General features: G+C 43.1%; 1 protein-coding gene across 6 annotated transcripts; it reads left to right on the forward strand.

The window, feature by feature from the left end:
• On the forward strand, nt 1–16,603 carry LOC128068173 (zinc finger protein 705A-like). 6 transcript variants are annotated; one of them, XM_052661264.1, is made up of 9 exons: nt 1–167; nt 3,238–3,395; nt 8,533–8,813; nt 9,090–9,160; nt 11,499–11,585; nt 13,127–13,253; nt 13,962–14,057; nt 14,520–14,599; nt 15,051–16,603. In XM_052661264.1, the coding sequence occupies exons 5-9, from the start codon at nt 11,574–11,576 to the stop codon at nt 15,699–15,701; spliced, it is 966 nt and encodes a 321-aa protein (XP_052517224.1). In that variant the 5' UTR covers nt 1–167; nt 3,238–3,395; nt 8,533–8,813; nt 9,090–9,160; nt 11,499–11,573; the 3' UTR covers nt 15,702–16,603. The 6 variants fall into 6 exon arrangements, with proteins under 6 accessions (XP_052517224.1, XP_052517219.1, XP_052517223.1 ...); XM_052661259.1 differs by lacking the exon at nt 11,499–11,585; XM_052661263.1 differs by lacking the exon at nt 11,499–11,585 and having other exon boundaries at nt 15,054–16,603.
• The last annotated feature ends 2,616 nt before the right edge of the window (nt 16,604–19,219 follow it).

The raw sequence follows: 19,219 nt of genomic DNA on the forward strand, positions 1-19,219 counted from the left end.
TCACCGAGTGAGTTTCAGTAGTTCGCGTCCAATCTCGCGCGCTGACGCGCTCAGCGCCGGGTCCTCCACACTCCCGGGCCCCCGCGGCTGTTACCGTCCCAGCCGCGGGGAGCCCCGCCTAATCTGGAGGCGCTCTGCCGCGGGGGCCGGACCCACACCTATTTCTGGTAAAACCGCTTCGCGCCTGGTCCTCGCCCCGACCTTACAGCCTCGGTGCTCGTCCCCCGCCCGGTCAGGTCCCTCCCGGCGTGTCCCCCGGCCCTGGAGGGCGGAGTCGAGCCGTCACGCCTGCCCCGACCGCGGGTCCCGCAGACCCCTGTCCTCTCTGGAGTCCTTCTTTGCAGCCTTGCGTCGTCCTGGGCCCCAGCCCTACTGCTGCCCAGGCGATCTTTTCGCAGTCACCTCCTCAGAGAGGCTCCCGAGACCCGGGGTGGGGGCGCCCGGCCACCCCCGTCCCGTGACACCCCGTGGTTTCAGATCTCATCCCATTGGCAGCGCATGTCAGGGTGTGTTGTCATTCCCAGGGCCCCACTGGAAGGCGTGCTCGTCCTGTGAATGCGTGGGCAAGGGAATGAGGAGAAAGGGAGATCTAGGGAGAACCAGGGAGACAGCGTGAGATAGAAGAAGGGGGCAGTTGAGTTTGAGGGAGTGGGCTTGGAAAGACACAGTAAAGAGTGAAGGAGAGTGACCTGGGCAAAAAGCAGGGGGATGAACAAAAAGACACAAAAGGATGATCCACAGACAGAAAAGGACAGAGTGGGAGGAGGAAGTTATTATGAGCCACAGTAGCAGCCAGGGGCAAAAGAAAAGTAGATCCCAGATTCATTCATTTTGTTCTTAAATTTCTAACTTAATTCCCTTTCACGTGTATTGTGTCAGATTCAGTTGATGATGTCTCAGTGGTTTTCCAATGTATATCATATATTGAAAATATTCCTTAGTGCTAAGTAAGTTTATGCTATCTTAATGTGTTCTTGCTAAAGATATTGGTAATTTTTTATATCCACTGTCAAACCCTAGATTAATCAGTTAGTCTAATATTCAATATCTTTATCCCCTTAGATGAGCTTTTAATTTAGTGGGCTGTGAACGGAGGTTTCCAACCAAGTCTGGGCCCTTTTTCTGGATTCTGCAGACCCCTGTCCTCTCCTGAGTCCCCCTCCCCAGCCTCGTCTGGTCCTGGGGCCCTGGTGCTCCCCAGGGCATCTCTTCACAGTCTCCTCTTCAGAGAGGTCCCCCTAGACATCCTTTCCTCTTGTCTTGGAAAGTGATCACGCGTGAGCTGGATTGTCCTCAGAATTAGTTGGAACAGAGCGCTTCTGCTCATGGTGAATAAGCTGCTGAGCTCTTTAAATTGCATGTTTTCCAATGCTACTCCTTTCTTTCATGTTTTCCAGTGCTGCCGATTAGGTCTTCTTAATATGTTTTTTGATAGCCATAGTGTGATATTTTGGGAAAGAGAAGTTAAATCCTTTGAGACTACTGGGATTAAAGTCATGAAAGGAAGTGGCTCTTGCTCACAATTAGGAGATGTGATTTTTAGGAGCAGGCAGGGCTGAGACGGGCAGACCCTGTTACTGTCCCAGGCAGGCCATGTGGTTCCCGTGGGGACGGCGCGATTTCCTCTCTGAGGGCTCTCCTGCTGACCCCCTAGCCTACTCCATCGCTTGACTCCATCAAGCGCAAGTCATGAGTCCGCTTGATAAGGGAGGGTCCAGGCTTTTGTTGTTGTCCTCGCACTGGGTCTGGGGGGCACGGGCTTCAGTAGTTGTGGCTCATGGGCTTAGTTGCTCCACCGCGTGCAGAATCTTTCCAGTCGAGGGATCGAACCCATGTCCCCTGCATTGGCAGGCGGCTTCTTATCCACTGTGTCACCAGGGAAGTCCACGTCTAGACTTTTTAAACTAAGCGCAGGGCAAAAGTATCTCTCCAATGAGAAGGGATTAGAGGGCGCTTGCCTCTGTGAAGGTAGCTGGAAGAAAGAACAGGAGTGCTGTTGAGGGGTTAAGGAGCCAGGAATGGGAGGGAGACTGAGAAGCTCAGGAGGAGGAGGAAGGGAAATCTCTTCCATCCTCCCCTGAGGTGACCCTGTGCTTGGCAGATGCTAAGGAGACCGTGGGGTCTGTGACTAACAGGGAAGGCCAGTCCAGCTCACATACCCACTGCTGCCACCAAATATGTGGGGCTTCTTGTAGGGTGGGAGGGTGTTCTGAAAAAATGGACAGAAAAATCCACCTGTTCATCTCCTGTTTACTGCTTCTGAATCCATGTGAATCCTTTTGAATCTTTAGACAACAGGAGACAATGAGTGAAGTGAAGTGAATTCGCTCAGTCGTGTCCAACTCTTTGCGACTCCATGGACAGTAGCCCACCAGGCTTCTCCGTCCATGGGATTTTCCAGGCAAGAGCACTGGAGAGGGTTGCCATTGCCTTCTCCAATTCCTTCCCCTGTGTGGTTGTGGCATTGGAAAGGGTGTGTTGAGTTGAAGCCCTGAAGGCATGTTCTCCACTCTGAGGAGTGATCACAGGACAGATCTTGCCTGAGAAATAAGCTTTTCATGTGTCTTTTTTAATTCCTTGATTTGACTGTCAAAACTTTTACTTAATTGATTTCTGTCAAATAATCTGTTTCTTCATTTTATTCTTTAATCTTTTACTTAATCTTTTGTATTTCTTTTAACTTTTACTAATATCTTAATTCCTAACAATTTGAAATGTCAGTTTACTCGTTTCCTTTTAGTTTCTCTTGATTTATAAGGTTGAACAGCTGGCTCATTCATTTTCAAGCCCTTTGTTTCTGTTAAGTATATTTAACGTTAAACATTTTTTTTTTAAGATAACAACCGTAGCCCTGTTCTATGGTATTGATCATGTTCGTTCTCCATGGTGACAGTAACTGTAACTGTTAATTGGCAATGATCATTTGATTGTATTGTAACCCTATTGTTTAAACTGTCATTGTCTTTAGAATAGTTTGTTTCTACTACTGATTATTGTTTATTTTTTCACTTTAACTTTACTGTGGTAAGCCTATGTGGCCTATTCAACATACTCTCTTTGGTATTTAGCTAAAATTTTCTCTGGGGCTAATTACACAGTCAAATTTGATGGATGCAGTGGGTGCACTGAAGTCTCTCCTTTGGGATAGATGGAGATAAAAAGTCTCTACAGTTTGGATGTACACTCATATACATGTACACTCATGTTCATTTAAGAATGTGTGTATGTGTCTTCCAGGGAATCTGGCCTCCCGGGAAGAAGGCCAGACTCAGGGACTATGCCCTGTTCCCCAGCCCTCCAGGGCCCCAACTACTCTGAACAATAAGATTAGAGCCTTTCTCAGCCCAGACTGTCTTGCTACACATTCTGCCATCTGCTCCCCCTACAGCCTAGAGGTATGTACTTTGAGATCTTGCGTCCAAGCCTGGGGCTGTGAGTGGGCAGCCAGGTGGTCCTTTCTTGCCCTCCTCTATACTCGTAGGATGTGGAGCAGGTGATCAGTTGCCTGGTTCTGGGCACATCTAGGAAATGCTGCAGGGCCTCCAGCTGGCAAGGACCTCCTCTGTAGTTTCCATCCTTCTCCTGTTGTATCTATTCCAGGGCCGCTAAAGACTTTAGGAAAATTTTCACTGAGCCTGGCCAGCCGTGGGCTTCCTTCCCAGGCCTTGCAAGCAGGATCAGATGGTTGCTGGTCCCCAATATGACTTAGAACGTTTTCCAGAGGCTCAGGCAGGCCAGGGTGTCCTCATCTAGTATCTTCTGTTGAAATGGCCACTTCTGGCCTCCTGAGAGAAACTTGGGAAATTGATGGACACTCGTTTCTGGAAAGGGCCCTGGAATGACTTGAAACCATCAGTATATTTGTATATATTTGTAGAACCCTCTGTAGTCCGTTCAGGAAACTCTTTGCCCTGTGTGAACAGAGAAAGGTGAGTCAAGTGTTTTTTAACAGCAATGATAAATCGTAATTGTTATAATAAGTACCGTCACAGTGATGAATGTCAGCAATGATAATGGCCCTATGATGGGAGCAATAGCTCTCCGTTCCCTCCTTCCACGTCTCCTGTCAACTAAGACTTTTGTCTCTACTGTATTCTGTGTATTTTTTATATGTTTTAATCCTTCTTTATTGAATTAAATCATAACATTATTTTTGTCATATCATTTCCTTTGTTATCTTTACCATTAATGTGGATTTTATAAGTTGCAGACTTGTCTTTCGCAGTTTTCAATTTCTCTCTGATCCTTTTAATAGTTTTTACTTGACTTTTACTTAATTCTTTTATCTTTTGCTCATTTTAAAGCCTGTCATCAGCATAAATGAGTGAGTTTTTAGCACTGTCTGTTCTCTTCTCTCTGATCTCCCATTATGGTCTCTTCTCTTAAATTACTAATAAATCTTTATTTTACTTCAGAAATTTTGGAGCCCTGTCAAGTCATTTTTCCTTTTGATGTCTTATAATCTCTTATTTTCAGTCCTGTACTTAAGCTTTGAAGTTCTATTAATTAAGGTTTTTAATAGTTTGTAGTCTTATCACTAAAATTGTTACATAATTTTTAAATGATGTTCTGCTCCAAGGCAAAGGAATCTGAATATTAATATTCAATCTCTTTTCCATGCCAGTCTCTCTTACGCTTTCAGTTCAGTTCAGTTCAGTCGATCAGTCATGTCCGACTCTTTGCAACCCCAAGAACTGCAGCACGCCAGGCCTCCCTGTCCATCACCAACTCTCGGAGGCCACCCAAACCCATGTCCATCGAGTAGATGATGCCATCCAACCATCTCATCCTCTGTCATCCCCTTCTCCTCCTGCCCTCAATCATTCCCAGCATCAGGCTCTATTCCAATGAGTCAGCTCTTCGCATCAGGTGGCCAAAGTATTGGAGTTTCAGCTTCAACATCAGTCCTTCCAGTGAACACCCAGGACTGATCTCCTTTAGGATGGACTGGTTGGATCTCCTTGCAGTCCAAGGGACTCTCAAGAGTCTTCGCCAACATCACAGTTCAAAAGCATCAATCTTCGGCACTCAACTTTCTTTATAGTCCAACTCTCACATCCATAGATGACTGCTGAAAAAAACCATAGCCTTGACTAGACGGAACTTTGTTGACAAAGAAATGTCTCTGCTTTTTAATATGCTGTCTAGGTTGGTCATAACTTTCATTCCAAGGAGTAAGCGTCTTTTAATTTCATGGCTGCAATCACCATCTGCAGTGATTTTGGAGCCCAGAAAAATAAAGTCAGCTACTGTTTCCACTGTTTCCCCATGTATTTCCCATGAAGTGATGGGACCAGATGCCATGATCTTCGTTTTCTGAATGTTGAGCTTTAAGCTAACTTTTTCACTCTCCTCTTTCATGTTCATCAAGAGGCTTTTTAGTTCCTCTTCACTTTCTGCCATAAGGGTGGTGTCATCTGTATCTGAGGTTATTGATATTTCTCCCGGCAATCTTGATTCCAACTTGTGCTTCTTCCAGCCCAGCGTTTCTCATGATGCACTCTGCATATAAATTAAATAAGCAGGGTGACAATATACAGCCTTGACATACTCCTTTTCCTATTTGCAACCAGTCTGTTGTTTCATGTCCAGTTCTAACTGTTGCTTCCTGACCTGCATATAGGTTTCTCAAGAGGCAGGTCAGGTGGTCTGGTATTCCCATTTCTTTCAGAATTTTCCCCAGTTTATTGTGATCCACACAGTCAAAGGCTTTGGTATAGTCAATAAAGCAGAAATAGATGTTTTTTCTGAAACTCTCTTGCTTTTTCGATGATCCATTGGATGTTGGCAGTTTGATCTCTGGTTCCTCTGCTTTTTCTAAAACCAGCTTGAACATCTGGAAGTTCACGGTTCATGTATTGCTGAAGCCTGGCTTGGAGAATTTTGAGCATTACTTTACTAGCGTGTGAGATGAGTGCAATTGTGCGGTAGTTTGAGCATTCTTTGGTATTTCCTTTCTATGGGATTGGAATGAAAACTGACCTTTTCTAGTCTTGTGGCCACTGCTGAGTTTTCCAAAGTTGCTGACATATTGAGTATAGCACTTTCACAGCATCATCTTTCAGGATTTGAAACAGCTCCACTGGAATTCCCTCACCTCCACTAGCTTTGTTCATAGTTATGGTTCCTAAGGCCCACTTGACTTCACATTCCAGGATGTCTGGCTCTAGGTGAGTGATCACACCATTGTGATTATTTGGGTCGTGAAGATCTTTTTTGTACAGTTCTTCTGTGTATTCCTGCCACCTCTTCTTAATATCTTTTGCTTCTGTTAGGTCCATACCATTTCTGTTTTTTATTGAGCCCATTTTTGCGTGAAATGTTCCCTTGGTATCTCAGATTTTCTTGAAGAGATCTCTAGTCTTTCCTATTCTATTGTTTTCCTCTGTTTCTTTGCATTGATCGCTGAGGAAGGCTTTCTTATCTCTCCTTGCTATTCTTTGGAACTCTGCATTCAAATGGGTATATCTTTCCTTTTCTCCTTTGCTTTTCACTTCCTGTCTTTTCACAGCTATTTGTAAGGCCTCCTCAGACAGCCATTTTGCTTTTTTGCATTTCCTTTTCTTGGGGATGGTCTTGATTACTGTCTCCTGTACAATGTCATGAAACTCCATCCATAGTTCATCAGACACTCTGTCTATCAGACCTAGTCCTTTAAATCTATTTCTCACTTCCATTGTATAGTCATAAGGGATTTGATTTAGGTTATACCTGAATGGTCTAGTGGTTTTCCCTACTTTCTTCAATTTTAGTCTGAATTTGGCAATAAGGAGTTCATGATCTGAGCCACAGTCAGCTCCTGGTCTTGTTTTTGCTGACTGTATAGAGCTTCTCCATCTTTTGCTGCAAAGAATATAATCAATCTGATTTTGGTGTTGACCGTCTGGTGATGTCCATGTGTAGAGTCTTCTCTTGTATTCTTGGAAGAGAGTGTTTGCTATGACCAGTGTGTTCTCATGGCAGAACTCTATTAGCCTTTGCCCTGCTTCATTCTGTACTCCAAGGCCAAATTTGCCTGTCACTCCAGGTGTGTCTTGACTTGCTGCTTTTGCATTCCAGTCCCCTATAATGAAAAGGACATCTTTTTTGGGTGTTAGTTCTACAAGGTCTTGTAGGTCTTCATAGAACTGTTCAACTACAGGTTCTTCGGCGTTACTGGTTGGGGCATAGACTTGGATTACCATGATATTGAATGGTTTGCCTTGGAAACGAATAGAGATCATTCTGTCGTTTTTGAGATTGCATCCAAGTACTGCATTTCGGACTCTTTTCGATCATGATGGCTACTCCATTTCTTCTAAGGGATTCCTGCCCGCAGCAGTAGATATAATGGTCATCTGAGTTAAATTCACCCATTCCAGTCCATCTTAGTTTGCTGATTCCTAGAATGTCAACGTTCACTCTTGCCATCTCCTGTTCGACCACTTCCAATTTGCCTTGATTCATGGACCTGACATTCCAGGTTCCTATGCAATATTGCTCTTTACAGCATCAGACCTTGCTTCTATCACCAGTGCCATTCACAACTGGGTGTTGTTTTTGCTTTGGCTCTATCCCTTCATTCTTTCTGAAGTTATTTCTCCACTGATCTCCAGTAGCATATTGGGCACCTACTGACCTGGGGAGTTCCTCTTTCAGTATCCTATCTTTTTGCCTTTTCATACTGTTCATGGGGTTCTCAAGGCAAGAATATTGAAATGGTTTGCCATTCCCTTCTCCAGTGGACCACATTCTGTCAGACCTCTCCACCATGACCTGCCCATCTTGGGTGGCCCCACATGGCATGGCTTAGTTTCATTGAGTTAGACAGGGCTATGGTCCGTGTGATCAGATTGGCTAGTTGTCCGTGACTGTAGTCTCAGTCTTTCTGTCCCCTGATCCCTTCTCTCAGTGCCTACCCTCTTACCTGGGTTTCTCTTACCCTGGACGCGGGGTCTCTCTTCAGAGCTGCTCCAGCAAAGCACAGCTGCTGCTCCTTACCTCGACGCGGGTATGCTTTATGCTTTAGTCTTTTTAATTATTATTGCTTTGGTAATTTTTTAAAGTCTCTTTCATTGAGTTAGGTTCTCCTTAAGCCACATGAATACATGGTGATAGTTTGGAGAAAGATATCAGCTCCAGCGGGGCTACCTTTATTTATAGTTCTCACCTACTGGTGACCTTTGATGCCTTCTGTTTGGAAGTGTGGGCAAAGCACAGTGATAGCTAGATATGTTCCTTCCCATTCACAGGGCTGTTCTGTTTTGTGTGCAGAGAGCTTCCCTGGATATCTTTTATCTCCTTAGAAGAAAAACTCTAAAGGTAAAAAAATTATTTTACATTTCAATTTAAATCTGCCTTGAGGTCAAAACCTAACCTAACCCCATGGACAATGCCTGAGTAGTCTTCCTAGGTCTTCCTTCTCTTTGTGACTCAGTAGGTAAACTATGTTGATGGAGTAGCTTCTGGATATTGTGAACTATCCTCAGTATTGACAGCCTTTCCCCAGTTATCAGATCCTTGCATTAATCTGGGGCTTTTCTTTTCTGACAGATCTGACAGACAGTACTCTCTTCCTTGTTGGGTGACTCACAGAGGAAAATAAGAGGAAACAGTACCCAGAATTCTATTTCTCACCCCCACCCCCAGACATTTAAATCACCCTCCAGATCCTTAGTCCCCTTAATTCGCCCCAGAAGATTCCAGTTCCTCTTCAGAGTGTGTGCCTACAACAGGCAGAGAGCGAGCCTGAGAGCCACCCTGGCACTGCTTGTCTCTGGGATGCTGACAACATTCTCCCTCCTGTGTATCACAGAGAAGATTCAGGTTTCCAGGTATGGACCAGTGTCGGGGGGAGGAGTGTCCTCATTCTTCTGAACAGCCAGTACCTCAGAGCTCAGGGTAGAGGCAGGTGTCTAAGGAGTGTAGAACATAGGACCCAGTCCACACGCAGTAAGGAGGAACGCTGTGGTAGAGCTTAGGGCCCACCTGGAGTAGGGCATCTAGCCACTTCCTGGCCTTGTGTGTAGGACGGCAGGAGCTCAGAGGTGAAACCACAGACTTGCCTCAGTTTCAGAGAATGAAGGAATGTCTGTTTTCTCCCTCTACAGAGTCTGTCAGCTTTGGAAGATGCTAGCTAAACAGTCTGCTCCATGGAGACATGTGCCTGACATCTTACAGAGTATGTATGGATTCTGCTTGGAAAAGCGATCGAAGGTCTCTGCTGTAAACTGGGCGCGGCAGTTCTGACACAGAACCCTCACTGGGCTCCTTGGAGTGGGGAGGGGATATATGTGATGGCTCAGTGCAGCTCTGATGTTTTCTAAAGGCCCTGAATCTCAGTCATTCCTCTTCCTGATTCTGGTTGAAGGCAGTTGGTTTTAGTCCTTTGGTCATCAGAGTGTTTGGTTGTTGCAGGGAGAGGCCCCAGTTGTCAGGCTTCTCTTCCAGAGATTCATGGGATTCAGGTTCTGGTCACTGAGTATGGAACTCTTTGTAATCTCAAGCATAAAGCCTTTTGAAATCATCCCAGCTCACCTATACACCCTGTGCCATTTTTATCCATCCCCTCCCTGCTGAATATTTATCCCTCTGGGGTTCTGATTTTTCAGAGGCATTTTAAACCATGAAAGAACGTAACTCACATTAAACTGTGGTCAGGGAACAGACTTTGGAGCCAGATCCACGTGAGCCTGAAAGATAGTTAACCAGTTATATGCTGTGTAGTTTTGGGTGGTGAATGGCTGTATCCCCAATAGTTGGCTTTAGCTTTTCCGTGGGCTGAGGTAAATATTAGAATTTTTACCAGGAAGGACAGACTCCATTATTTTGGAAAGGAGTTTATAATCAGAAAATAATTGTTTACAGGACTTCAGCCACTTGTGGGCAAGGCACTGAGGGCAAGTTACCTTACAGTGGACATTTCTCTGTATTTATAATTCATATATAATGGTCAGAGGTGAACTTGCTTAATTGTATCATTCTTAGGGAGATTTAGACCGTTGGGAGGACAGAGCGTAAACAAATGTCTAGTGACTAGTGAGATGAGTGGCCTCAGGGAGTGGTAGAGTTCTGTGTAGATCAGGGCAGAGGGGAAGGGAAAGGTTTAGCTCTGGTTGGATTTAGTGAAAGTCTCTGTTAGTTGAGGTTTAAACTATCCATGTCATCTGTTAAATTGATAAACTAAAATCGCCAGGTTACTGTGAGGACTAAGTGAATATGTAGATATCCAAGCACAGAGTCATATTTGATGCAAATGTATCTTTTTTTTTTTTCTTTTTGTGGACCTCAGGTACAAATGGGTGAGTTAATCTTACTTTTATTTATGATCCATTATCATCATTTTTCCATAAAATATATTTAGTTATTATTGGTATTTTAGAGGCAAACTGCCTGGTGGATCAGTGGTAAAGAATCCGCCTGCCAATGCAGGAGACATGGGTTCAATACCTAGGATGGGAAGATCCCCTGGAGAAGGAAATGGCGACCCACTCTAGCATTCTTGCCTGGGAAATCCCACAGACTGAAGCCTAGAGGGCTGCAGTTCATGGCGTCGCAAGAGTTGGACATGACTTAGCAACTAAACAACAACAAAGGGGAGAATTTACACTTTGTAAACGCTTTCTCTGTGTGTCTCGCACACACATTTGTGTGCATATATATATGTATGCATGTATACATATGTGTTTGTACATAATGAAATGCAGGCGTATGGCAGCTAATGAAGATTAATGCAGGGATTTCAAGAATTTCAGCTACCCGTTTACTAAGATAATCAGGTGGCCTTAACTAGATTTCCTCCTAAACTCCAACCATCCTTGACCTACAGGGTTGAAACAGTCCCTGATGGTGACCCTGTGACTCTTGGACTCCTGCTTTCTGGTGCAGGGGATGTTAAGGACAAGGCTGGCAGGATAGCTGCCATGATTCCTCCAAGTGGAATAAATTCTTAAATTAATTCCATCATCATGCAGATTTTCAGTTAACTGACTTCTGAGTTCATGCAGAACAGATCTAGAAGAGTTAAGGGAGAGCTGGAAGGGAGTGAGTGTTAGAGGGCCACCGTGAATGCTGAGGAACCGTTGTGGGTGCATAAGTCAAGAATAGTATTTCCACAGTGTTCCCTACAAATGAAAACCAAACTCTACATGTGGCATGAGTCACGGGTCACTGTGGTTTGGAGTCAGGGAGAGAATTGAATAACTCTGGGTATCACAGAGTTATTGAAGCTACTTATTGATATGAAGCTCGATACTTTGAGCTTTGATGTTCTTGTCCATAAATGTCCATAAGTTACCTGTATTTCTTCCGTTGGTGTCAATGACTATAGTTACAGTCTTCTTACTTTTGACCCTGGGAGAGGAGTAGCATCCTCTGTGTGTTCCTCATAGAGTGTGCACTGCGTGTTTGTCGGTTAGACTGGGAATCCACAAGCAGGTGAAGATGTGGGGTTTCATGAGATGTTGGACTGGAACGTGTGCACAGGACTGGAGTCTTTCAACTTTTCTCTCCATCCTCAGCTTTGCCTGCTTAATGTGTGGACTGTCTGTGAGTGAAAACCCAGAGAAAGACTGTTGGCAACTGAGTTATTGACAATGCAGCCATTGGTGAGTAGGGAATGCCTTTTTCTGCTAAAACTGCATAGCCCGCTCCTGAGAGGAGATGGGCAGGTTTCTCTTATTGGATGGATGTTCTAAGTGCAGTCAAAAAGTATTCATGGGTCTGAGCACCAGTGAAATGTAATAACTAGTATCCTTCTTAACATCACACTGATTTATTTCAGCCTCCATGCAGCTTGTGTATTTATAGAAGGGTTGAGAGAAGTGTTCTTTCTCTAATCTGTCCCTGGTCTCATCAGGGAATAATTCACTTGTTAATCATGTTATTGGCTATAATGGCCTAAGGTTGTGGTGACCAGAGATGAGAGGAGCAAAAGATTACCATCCAGTGGAGAGGCTGAGGTCTCATCACCTGAGTTCAGTGAGTCCAGTCTTCCCCCGTCCTGGGTGGGATCTCTGAAAGGAGGACGAGAGAAGTTGAGGACAGAGAAGGCATGAGGAATCATTCATTTATTTTTTTTCTAATTTTAAAGTTTTGATAGAATATATCTGCTCTTTTAGGAACTTCTTAAAAAGAAAATTAACCCTTTTTTCATACTTGGTAACTGAAATTAATATATAGGGGGTATTACTTCCTTTATTGTGGCTGCATGTTCAGGAGGAGGATAGTAGAGGAAAAATTTAAGACCCTGTGGATAGTTTTGAAGAGCTAGATAGCCCAAGCGCAGTCAAGAGGCTTCTGTTATCCTTTAGCAGAGAGGCAAGCTGAAGACAGGAGAGTGATGAGTGGTGTTTGAGGTCCCAGAGAAAATTGAGAACAGGCATGGTCAGGCTAGGACTGTCCTTCAGGGGAGCTCTGTCAGAGGCCCTGGCTTACGCTGCTGAACCATCTGACCTCATACCTTATTGTGAACATCCAACTCTTACTGAGTTCAGTGAGACCACATTTACTGATACCAAGTTCTATGTGAAACTTGTTCATTTCTGAAGAATGATGGAGATGGTTTCAAGGTTCTTGGGCCCTTTCCTGAGTAATAGACTGAGGTGTGTATTTAATGCATGTTTACTTAGGAAGAACTTCACCCAGTAGTTCATTGGATCTTTCAATACTCAGCACATGAGTAAACCATTTAATAGGTGAGGAGTCTGAAGTTCTTTTAGGGGAATGATATAACCATAGTTATGGTTTAAAGGTGGCAAATCATGGTTAATGTTTGCCTTGTGATATGTCTGTAAGTTATTTGAAATTAATCAAGAAGAGAGTTTTATGAATTTTCAAGTGAAAGTTTTAATTACATGTCTGAACTCATAATTACCAGTTTGGGGGAGATTTTTCAGGTTTTATCATACCACACTTCATGTGATACTTCTTTATGACAAAGTCGTATTAATTCAGACCGTGTCTATCTCTGTGACATACCTGAAGAGCAAATACCAGCTCAGCATGAACTAATGGGAACTCCAAGCGTGGTTTGGTCCTTCTGTACACCCAGCGTCTCCACCCCCTTACTCAGCGCTGCCATATCGACCCTCCTGCCCTGGACATTAATAGAGATTGTTCTGTCAGAACCATAATATCCATGTTGTAGGAATCAGTGACGTTTGAAGATGTAGCTGTAGACTTCACCCAGGAAGAGTGGGCCCTGCTGGACACATCCCAGAGAAAGCTGTTCAGAGATGTGATGCTGGAAAATATCAGTCATCTGGTCTTCGTGGGTGAGTCTGTCAACGTTTATGTGTGTATGCAGCTGAGTAGATAAGTAGGTAGGTTGGTAGGTGGGTAGGTAGGTATTTATTGATTCAGTCAATAAGTATCTAGAACAGCTTCTCCATACGCACCCCGTCTCTGTCCTGATTTTTTTGTAGGCCTTATAACTACATTCAAGTTGTTTCTTTATGTGATACTTAACATCTAGTTTGTCACCCCACTAAATGTAATCTTGACCACAGTTTAATCTCTTTCTTCCTATTCAGTCTCTAATATTCAGAACAGACCTGGGAACTTAATATTTTTGATGTATCAATAAATTGAGTAAATATTGTCTAATTATTCTGCTTTAGTCACTGTGCTGAGGATTGACAGCAGACTAGAGAAAATAGTAAAACCTTGATTATACTTGTGGAACTTGTTGGCATCTGTTTGAAAATAATATTCAACCCATTATGGGGACATTTAATTTTTCCATTTTTGAAAAGACTATGGATTGTGTGTGTCCTGTCTTCAAACATGGACATCAGCATCTAGAGGTCGTCACTATTTTGGACACACAATCTGTATTTCAGGGTTTTCTCTGTTCAAGGTGTTGTTGCCTGAGTCGAACTTCAGTGGTCAGCCTCCTTATTTCTCAGTAGCCTGTCCTGGACTTGATGATAATGTGCTTTTAGTAGCACAAAACTCAAAATCCACCTTTGTTCCATGAACAGGGTATCAGCATTGCAAATTGGATGTGATTTTCCAGTTGGAGCAAGGTGAAGAGCTGTGGATTGAAGGAAGAGGATTTTTCCAAAGCCACAGTCCAGGTATGCATCAGGGGCCTGTGCCTAGTCAGTGAGTACATACTTAGAAAACGTCAACTGAAGATTTTGTTAACTGAGTGATATTTTCTAAGATATAGGTGCAAAATTCTTTAAATGTTGTTATTCCTTACATATTTCAGGCTCACTCATGTGTCCTACTATTATCTTTTTTTGGCTTTAGGGAAAAGGACATTCATATACTTATTAAACTTTCACATAATAACTCTTGTTCTCATCCTCCCCTCTGAAGGTTTTCCCTCTTTACCAACTCAGCATCTCATCTCCATTTTAATTTTTGCATATTTCAGTCCTGAAAATCTTTACTAATTGTCAATGCCCTATAATGTGTTTCTGTTTCTTGGAGTGTTCCCCATCGATTGCCAGTTTTTGAAACATAGAAGTTGGAGTTTTTCAACATTTTAATTTCACTAATGCCATTCTAATTATTTTTCCCAATTATTTTAGGCAGGGAAAGTGCCTTTAAAGAAGAATTGTTAGCCACACAGCATATCAGCAAGAAGGACACATCTACAATCATCCCAATGGTCAGTTTCCTGAGTGTTTACCCTGGTCATCAACATTAAAAACCTGGCAGTGGGTATTAATAATTTGGATTAAGGTATTTCTGACCAAAAGGTTTTAAATGGTTTGAATTTAGTGAAGAAATTAACCTGACCTCAAAACCATAACCTCAGATCTTTAAAAAAAACAAAAGGGGGGTGGGCAAATGCATAAATATTGTTCATATGTCTAGTTTTTGAGACATATTGCAGTCTTCAAAATTAACCTATAAGCTCAAACTAAAGTTGGGATACTATTTAGAGAAAGTCTTTATAACACATAAAAAGCAAATCACTGTGTGTATGCAGGTAATATTGGAAAGATTATAAATGGAAGCTCTCACTGAATGATTTGTTTTGGATTCGTATGTAGAGCAAGAAGTGTATGAATGTATGTAGACAAACTGCTAACAACCTTTTATCTCTTTTCTAAAAGCAGACGTTTCACACTCCAGAGGATCCCTGTGAATGTAATGATTTGGAAGAAGATTTCAGTCCTAGCTCCACACTGAGTCAACATTTGTTAACTCACACAGAAAAGACACCCAATATCAGCAAACAGTATCAAAAATCCCATAGTGACCAGTCATACCTTAATCCACATAAGCAGATGCACTCCAGAGGTAAATCTTGTGAGTGCCATCTGTGTGGTAAAGCCTTCAGCAATTGCTCTAGCCTTAGACGACATGAGATGACCCATACTGGAGAGAAACCTTATGAATGCCATATCTGTGGGAATGCCTTTATTCAAAGCTCTGACCTTAGAAAACACAATCTGACTCACACTGGAGAGAAGCCGTATGAATGTCATCTCTGTGGAAAAGCCTTTAGTCAGTCCTCCAACCTCAGACAGCATGAAAGGACGCACACTGGAGAGCAACCGTATGAATGTCAGCTCTGTGGAAAAACCTTCAGTAAATGTTCTGCTCTTAGACGTCACGAGAGAACTCACACTGGAGAGAAACCGTATGAATGTCATCTCTGTGGAAAAGCCTTCAGTCAGTGTTCTGCCCTTAGGCGACATGAGGGGACCCACAATGGAGAGAAAATTATGAATGTTTTCAGTAAGTATTCTGACCTTAGATGACATGGTATCATAAATGTAATAAACATGGACAAGACTTCAACCATAGCTTTAATATTTGAACACATCAGAGAGTCACATCAAAGACAGCTGTAAGCACTGTAAAACACTAATCAGTGGGGAGGACCCTTCAGTTACTCCATTTGACATACGCACATTTATATGGAAGAGAATCCACATGTGTGACATTCACATAGCAAAACCTGCAGTCTGTTGTGTGGTCATAGATGTCATGCGAGAATTTGCACTGTAAATCTAAGGAACGTGGACGTCTTTAACAGCAGCTCTAAGCTAAACATACTGGAGGATTTGCATGGGGGAGAATCCAAGTCTGCAATCAGTGTGAACACGCTCTCATTCATCATCCATGGTAAACAGCATGAACAGACCCCCATCTGGGAGAGCCTCTAGGCCTAATCACTGAACAAACATCAAGCCAAGCGCAGCCGACGCGCACGAGAAGCCCCAGTGAAGGGATAACCACTATGACAGGAAGTAAGAGGGTGAAGGCGCTTGAGAAATACCAAGCAATTCATCCTGAAGAAGTGATTCACTGAAAAATCATGACAGATCCTTTATTCATAAGAACCACACCTGAGGTACCTATGTGGATTCAGACTGTACAAAACACTCTGTCGTGAAAGAAGGAAAGCCTTCAGTGACCTCATTTCATAATCAATATTTAGGTTCTCACGTTGAAGAAACAGTGATCCTAAAATCAAGTGGAGAAAACTTCATCTAGAATTTGGAAAACTAAGGGGGGGGCTGGTGAAAAACCCTTTAAAATGCTTTTAATGTACAATTTAGCAAATAATTCAGAATTTTGAGTGAACTATTTATGAAGAAAAGTCTGACATAAATACAAGATAGTAAAGTGATCTGGGAACACTGCCAAATTTTATAAGAAACTACACTTTTTTCAATAGATTATTATTTGTAAATATTTAAATAATAAAGTCTGTTGCTGAAAAATCTAGTATGTTGATGAAGTTCTAGTTTTCTTCACGCAGCTGTAAACACACAGATCTGGCTCTATACTGGGTGACATGTGGGTAAGATTCAGCCTAACTCTGAGTCTTCCCTGTTTCTCTAACAGCTCCTTCCACACAGCTCAGCTCCACTCATTCCAGCTTCCCACCACCATCAGCTGTCTCCATCCACACCCTGATGACAATATTCACCCCGCTGGCTGCTTTCTCAGGCGCGTGACCCTGGCCGACCTTGTGCACAGTGTCATAGGTGCCGAGTGTAAACCGCTGGGCAGTCAGTCCCCAGCCTGTCTCTGCCCTGGGGCAGCTACATGGGGCCAGAGACAGGCAGCTCTGCTGTTCCAGGCCAAGAACATGCCTTAGTAGGATTTTTCTGTGAAGCCTCTGAGTTGGACTAATTGGGGGCAGAGTTCATTGTATGACCCCATCCCACATTTTATTCAGGTGAATCCTAGTTACGCACCTACTCGCCCTCCAAACAGTCACTGCTGTGCCACCCCATCCCCCCCCGACACACAGCAGCCCTGGAAAGAAGACCCAAGCAATATATTGTAATACCCCTACCTCTCAGATACCACAGAAGCCCTTCTTATCATTAACTTATTGTTCTTTTCCCCAAGCAAAAGGAGGTCAAAGGAGGTCTCCCCTGCTTTGCTCCCAGGGCTTGGAAATGTATTGCCTTTCAACAGACTTCCACACTGAAGTGGAAGTGCTCGCGAGAATATTAAGCAGATGGGTGCTCTTCCCAAACTAACACAATCACCAAATCATAACCTGCAGCCAATTAAATAACCGTATCCCAGGGTGAAACTGACAATTTTTTTGAAAAGTGGTTGTACTGTTCAGCTAGGGTAACAGGTCATGTGTGAGGATGATGAGCAAAATTCAACATCTTGGTGTTCTGGCTGGAGAGGGATCGGCTGTAATCAGGGAAGTCCCTATTAATATTTTATATAATAAACACAGATGAAAGCCCATAGTACTTTTAGCTCCAGAACATCTATTTGACTCCATTTTATAATCTCTGTGTTGGGAATTCCCTTGTGGTTCAGGGATTGGGACTCTGCTCTCATTGCAGAGGGCCTAGGTTCAATCCCTGGTTGGAGAACTAAAATCCCGTATCCCAAGGGCACAGCCAAAAAAAAAAAAAAACCTCTTAATTGAAACTCGTGATTTGATGAAGCATCATTTGCCTGGTTTCCTTTACTTCTTTGAGCAACATTGAGACAGTTATTTAAAGCCTTTTTCTAGTAACTCCAAAGTCTGTCCTTCCTCAGGGACAGTATTAACTTCCTTTTTCTCCTAAGGATGGGTTGTATTTTCCTGTCATTTTGCATGAAATACTGGATATTTTGAATATTATAATGTGTCTAGAAATGAGACTCCTGCCTTCCTGAGATTTGTTGACATTTTATGTGGTTTGTGCTTATTTGTTTAGTGATTTTCTGAACTTTGTGTAAAAGGTTTTGTTATATATGATATGCCGTTGAGGTCTGTATTAGTTTAGTGGCCACCTTGTGATTTTAGAGAGATCTCCTTAAATACTAGAGCCAAAACCAGAAAGCCCCCCCACACACAGAATACTTTGCCAGTATTAACAGATCTCTGTGTTGGTGCGTTTCTTAAAGCTTAGCCAGGAAGTTTACAACTCTCTCTCATCCTTCACTCACTGCTTGCTCTTACTATCTTGCATCACCATGCAAGATTTGAGGATCCACCTTCTTATTTGAGAAGCACTGTCCTTGTATATATAACTATAGTGTGGGATGATGGACTACACGAAGGATAGAAAACCTGCACCATCTGAAAACAGAGGTAGGCCCCAGAGAGTGTGGTTTTCATTTCCTGTGTGGAAAACAGCAGTGAGAGGCCTCCCCATAACATGAACTAAAACCTAGAAATAGGTAAGAAAGCAGGTCGTCAAATCGTTTGAGAAGTTCTATAAGACATGTAAGATCTAGAAACTCCTCTAAGTTTAAATACAGGAGATATAGAATGATATGCAGAACTGTCTTCTAAAACTGGCTCTAGTGTTGCCACATCAGAGAAAAAGCCATCCACATGCAAGGGCCTCCCCTTCCCCACCGCTCAGTGACCCTCCTCATCACAACGCCCAGTCTAGTCACAGCCTTGTGAGCAGTCAGCCATAACTAGGGCAAGAGAGCGACCACCCGCTCTCCAGCCTTTTCCATACGGGAGGACAACCTCCGGGTGATAACTGTGCTGGACTCAGAAGACTAATTTCACCACCACATCTAATATTCAAAGGCACCCCTTACTCAGTTTATTAGTTCTGAAGACAAATCTGTCCTTTAGGGAAAATAGCCCAGAGAAAGGTGACCAACTGGTGATTCATGATCACATGCGTATGGAACCTTCTGAAAAGCATCTCTGTGTTGACTGAGAACTATAGTTATATCCAGGTTAAACTGCATTGAATAAAGACAACATTTCTTAGGGATTTTCACATTTTAAAAACTTTTAATTACCGTGTTACAAGTCAAATATGATTGAGATGAAAGCAAGGTTAAT

Source organism: Budorcas taxicolor, chromosome 24, assembly GCF_023091745.1.
Source record: "Budorcas taxicolor isolate Tak-1 chromosome 24, Takin1.1, whole genome shotgun sequence".
Lineage (NCBI taxonomy): Eukaryota > Metazoa > Chordata > Mammalia > Artiodactyla > Bovidae > Budorcas > Budorcas taxicolor.

Excerpts from the sequence above, each read along its gene's own strand:
- LOC128068173 (XM_052661259.1), top strand. The coding sequence starts at position 9,140 with ATGTGCCTGACATCTTACAGA. Across the intron at positions 13,254-13,961 it reads CAGTCATCTGGTCTTCGTGG|GGTATCAGCATTGCAAATTG; the intron begins GTGAGTCTGTCA and ends TTCCATGAACAG. Across the intron at positions 14,600-15,050 it reads CATCTACAATCATCCCAATG|CAGACGTTTCACACTCCAGA; the intron begins GTCAGTTTCCTG and ends CTTTTCTAAAAG.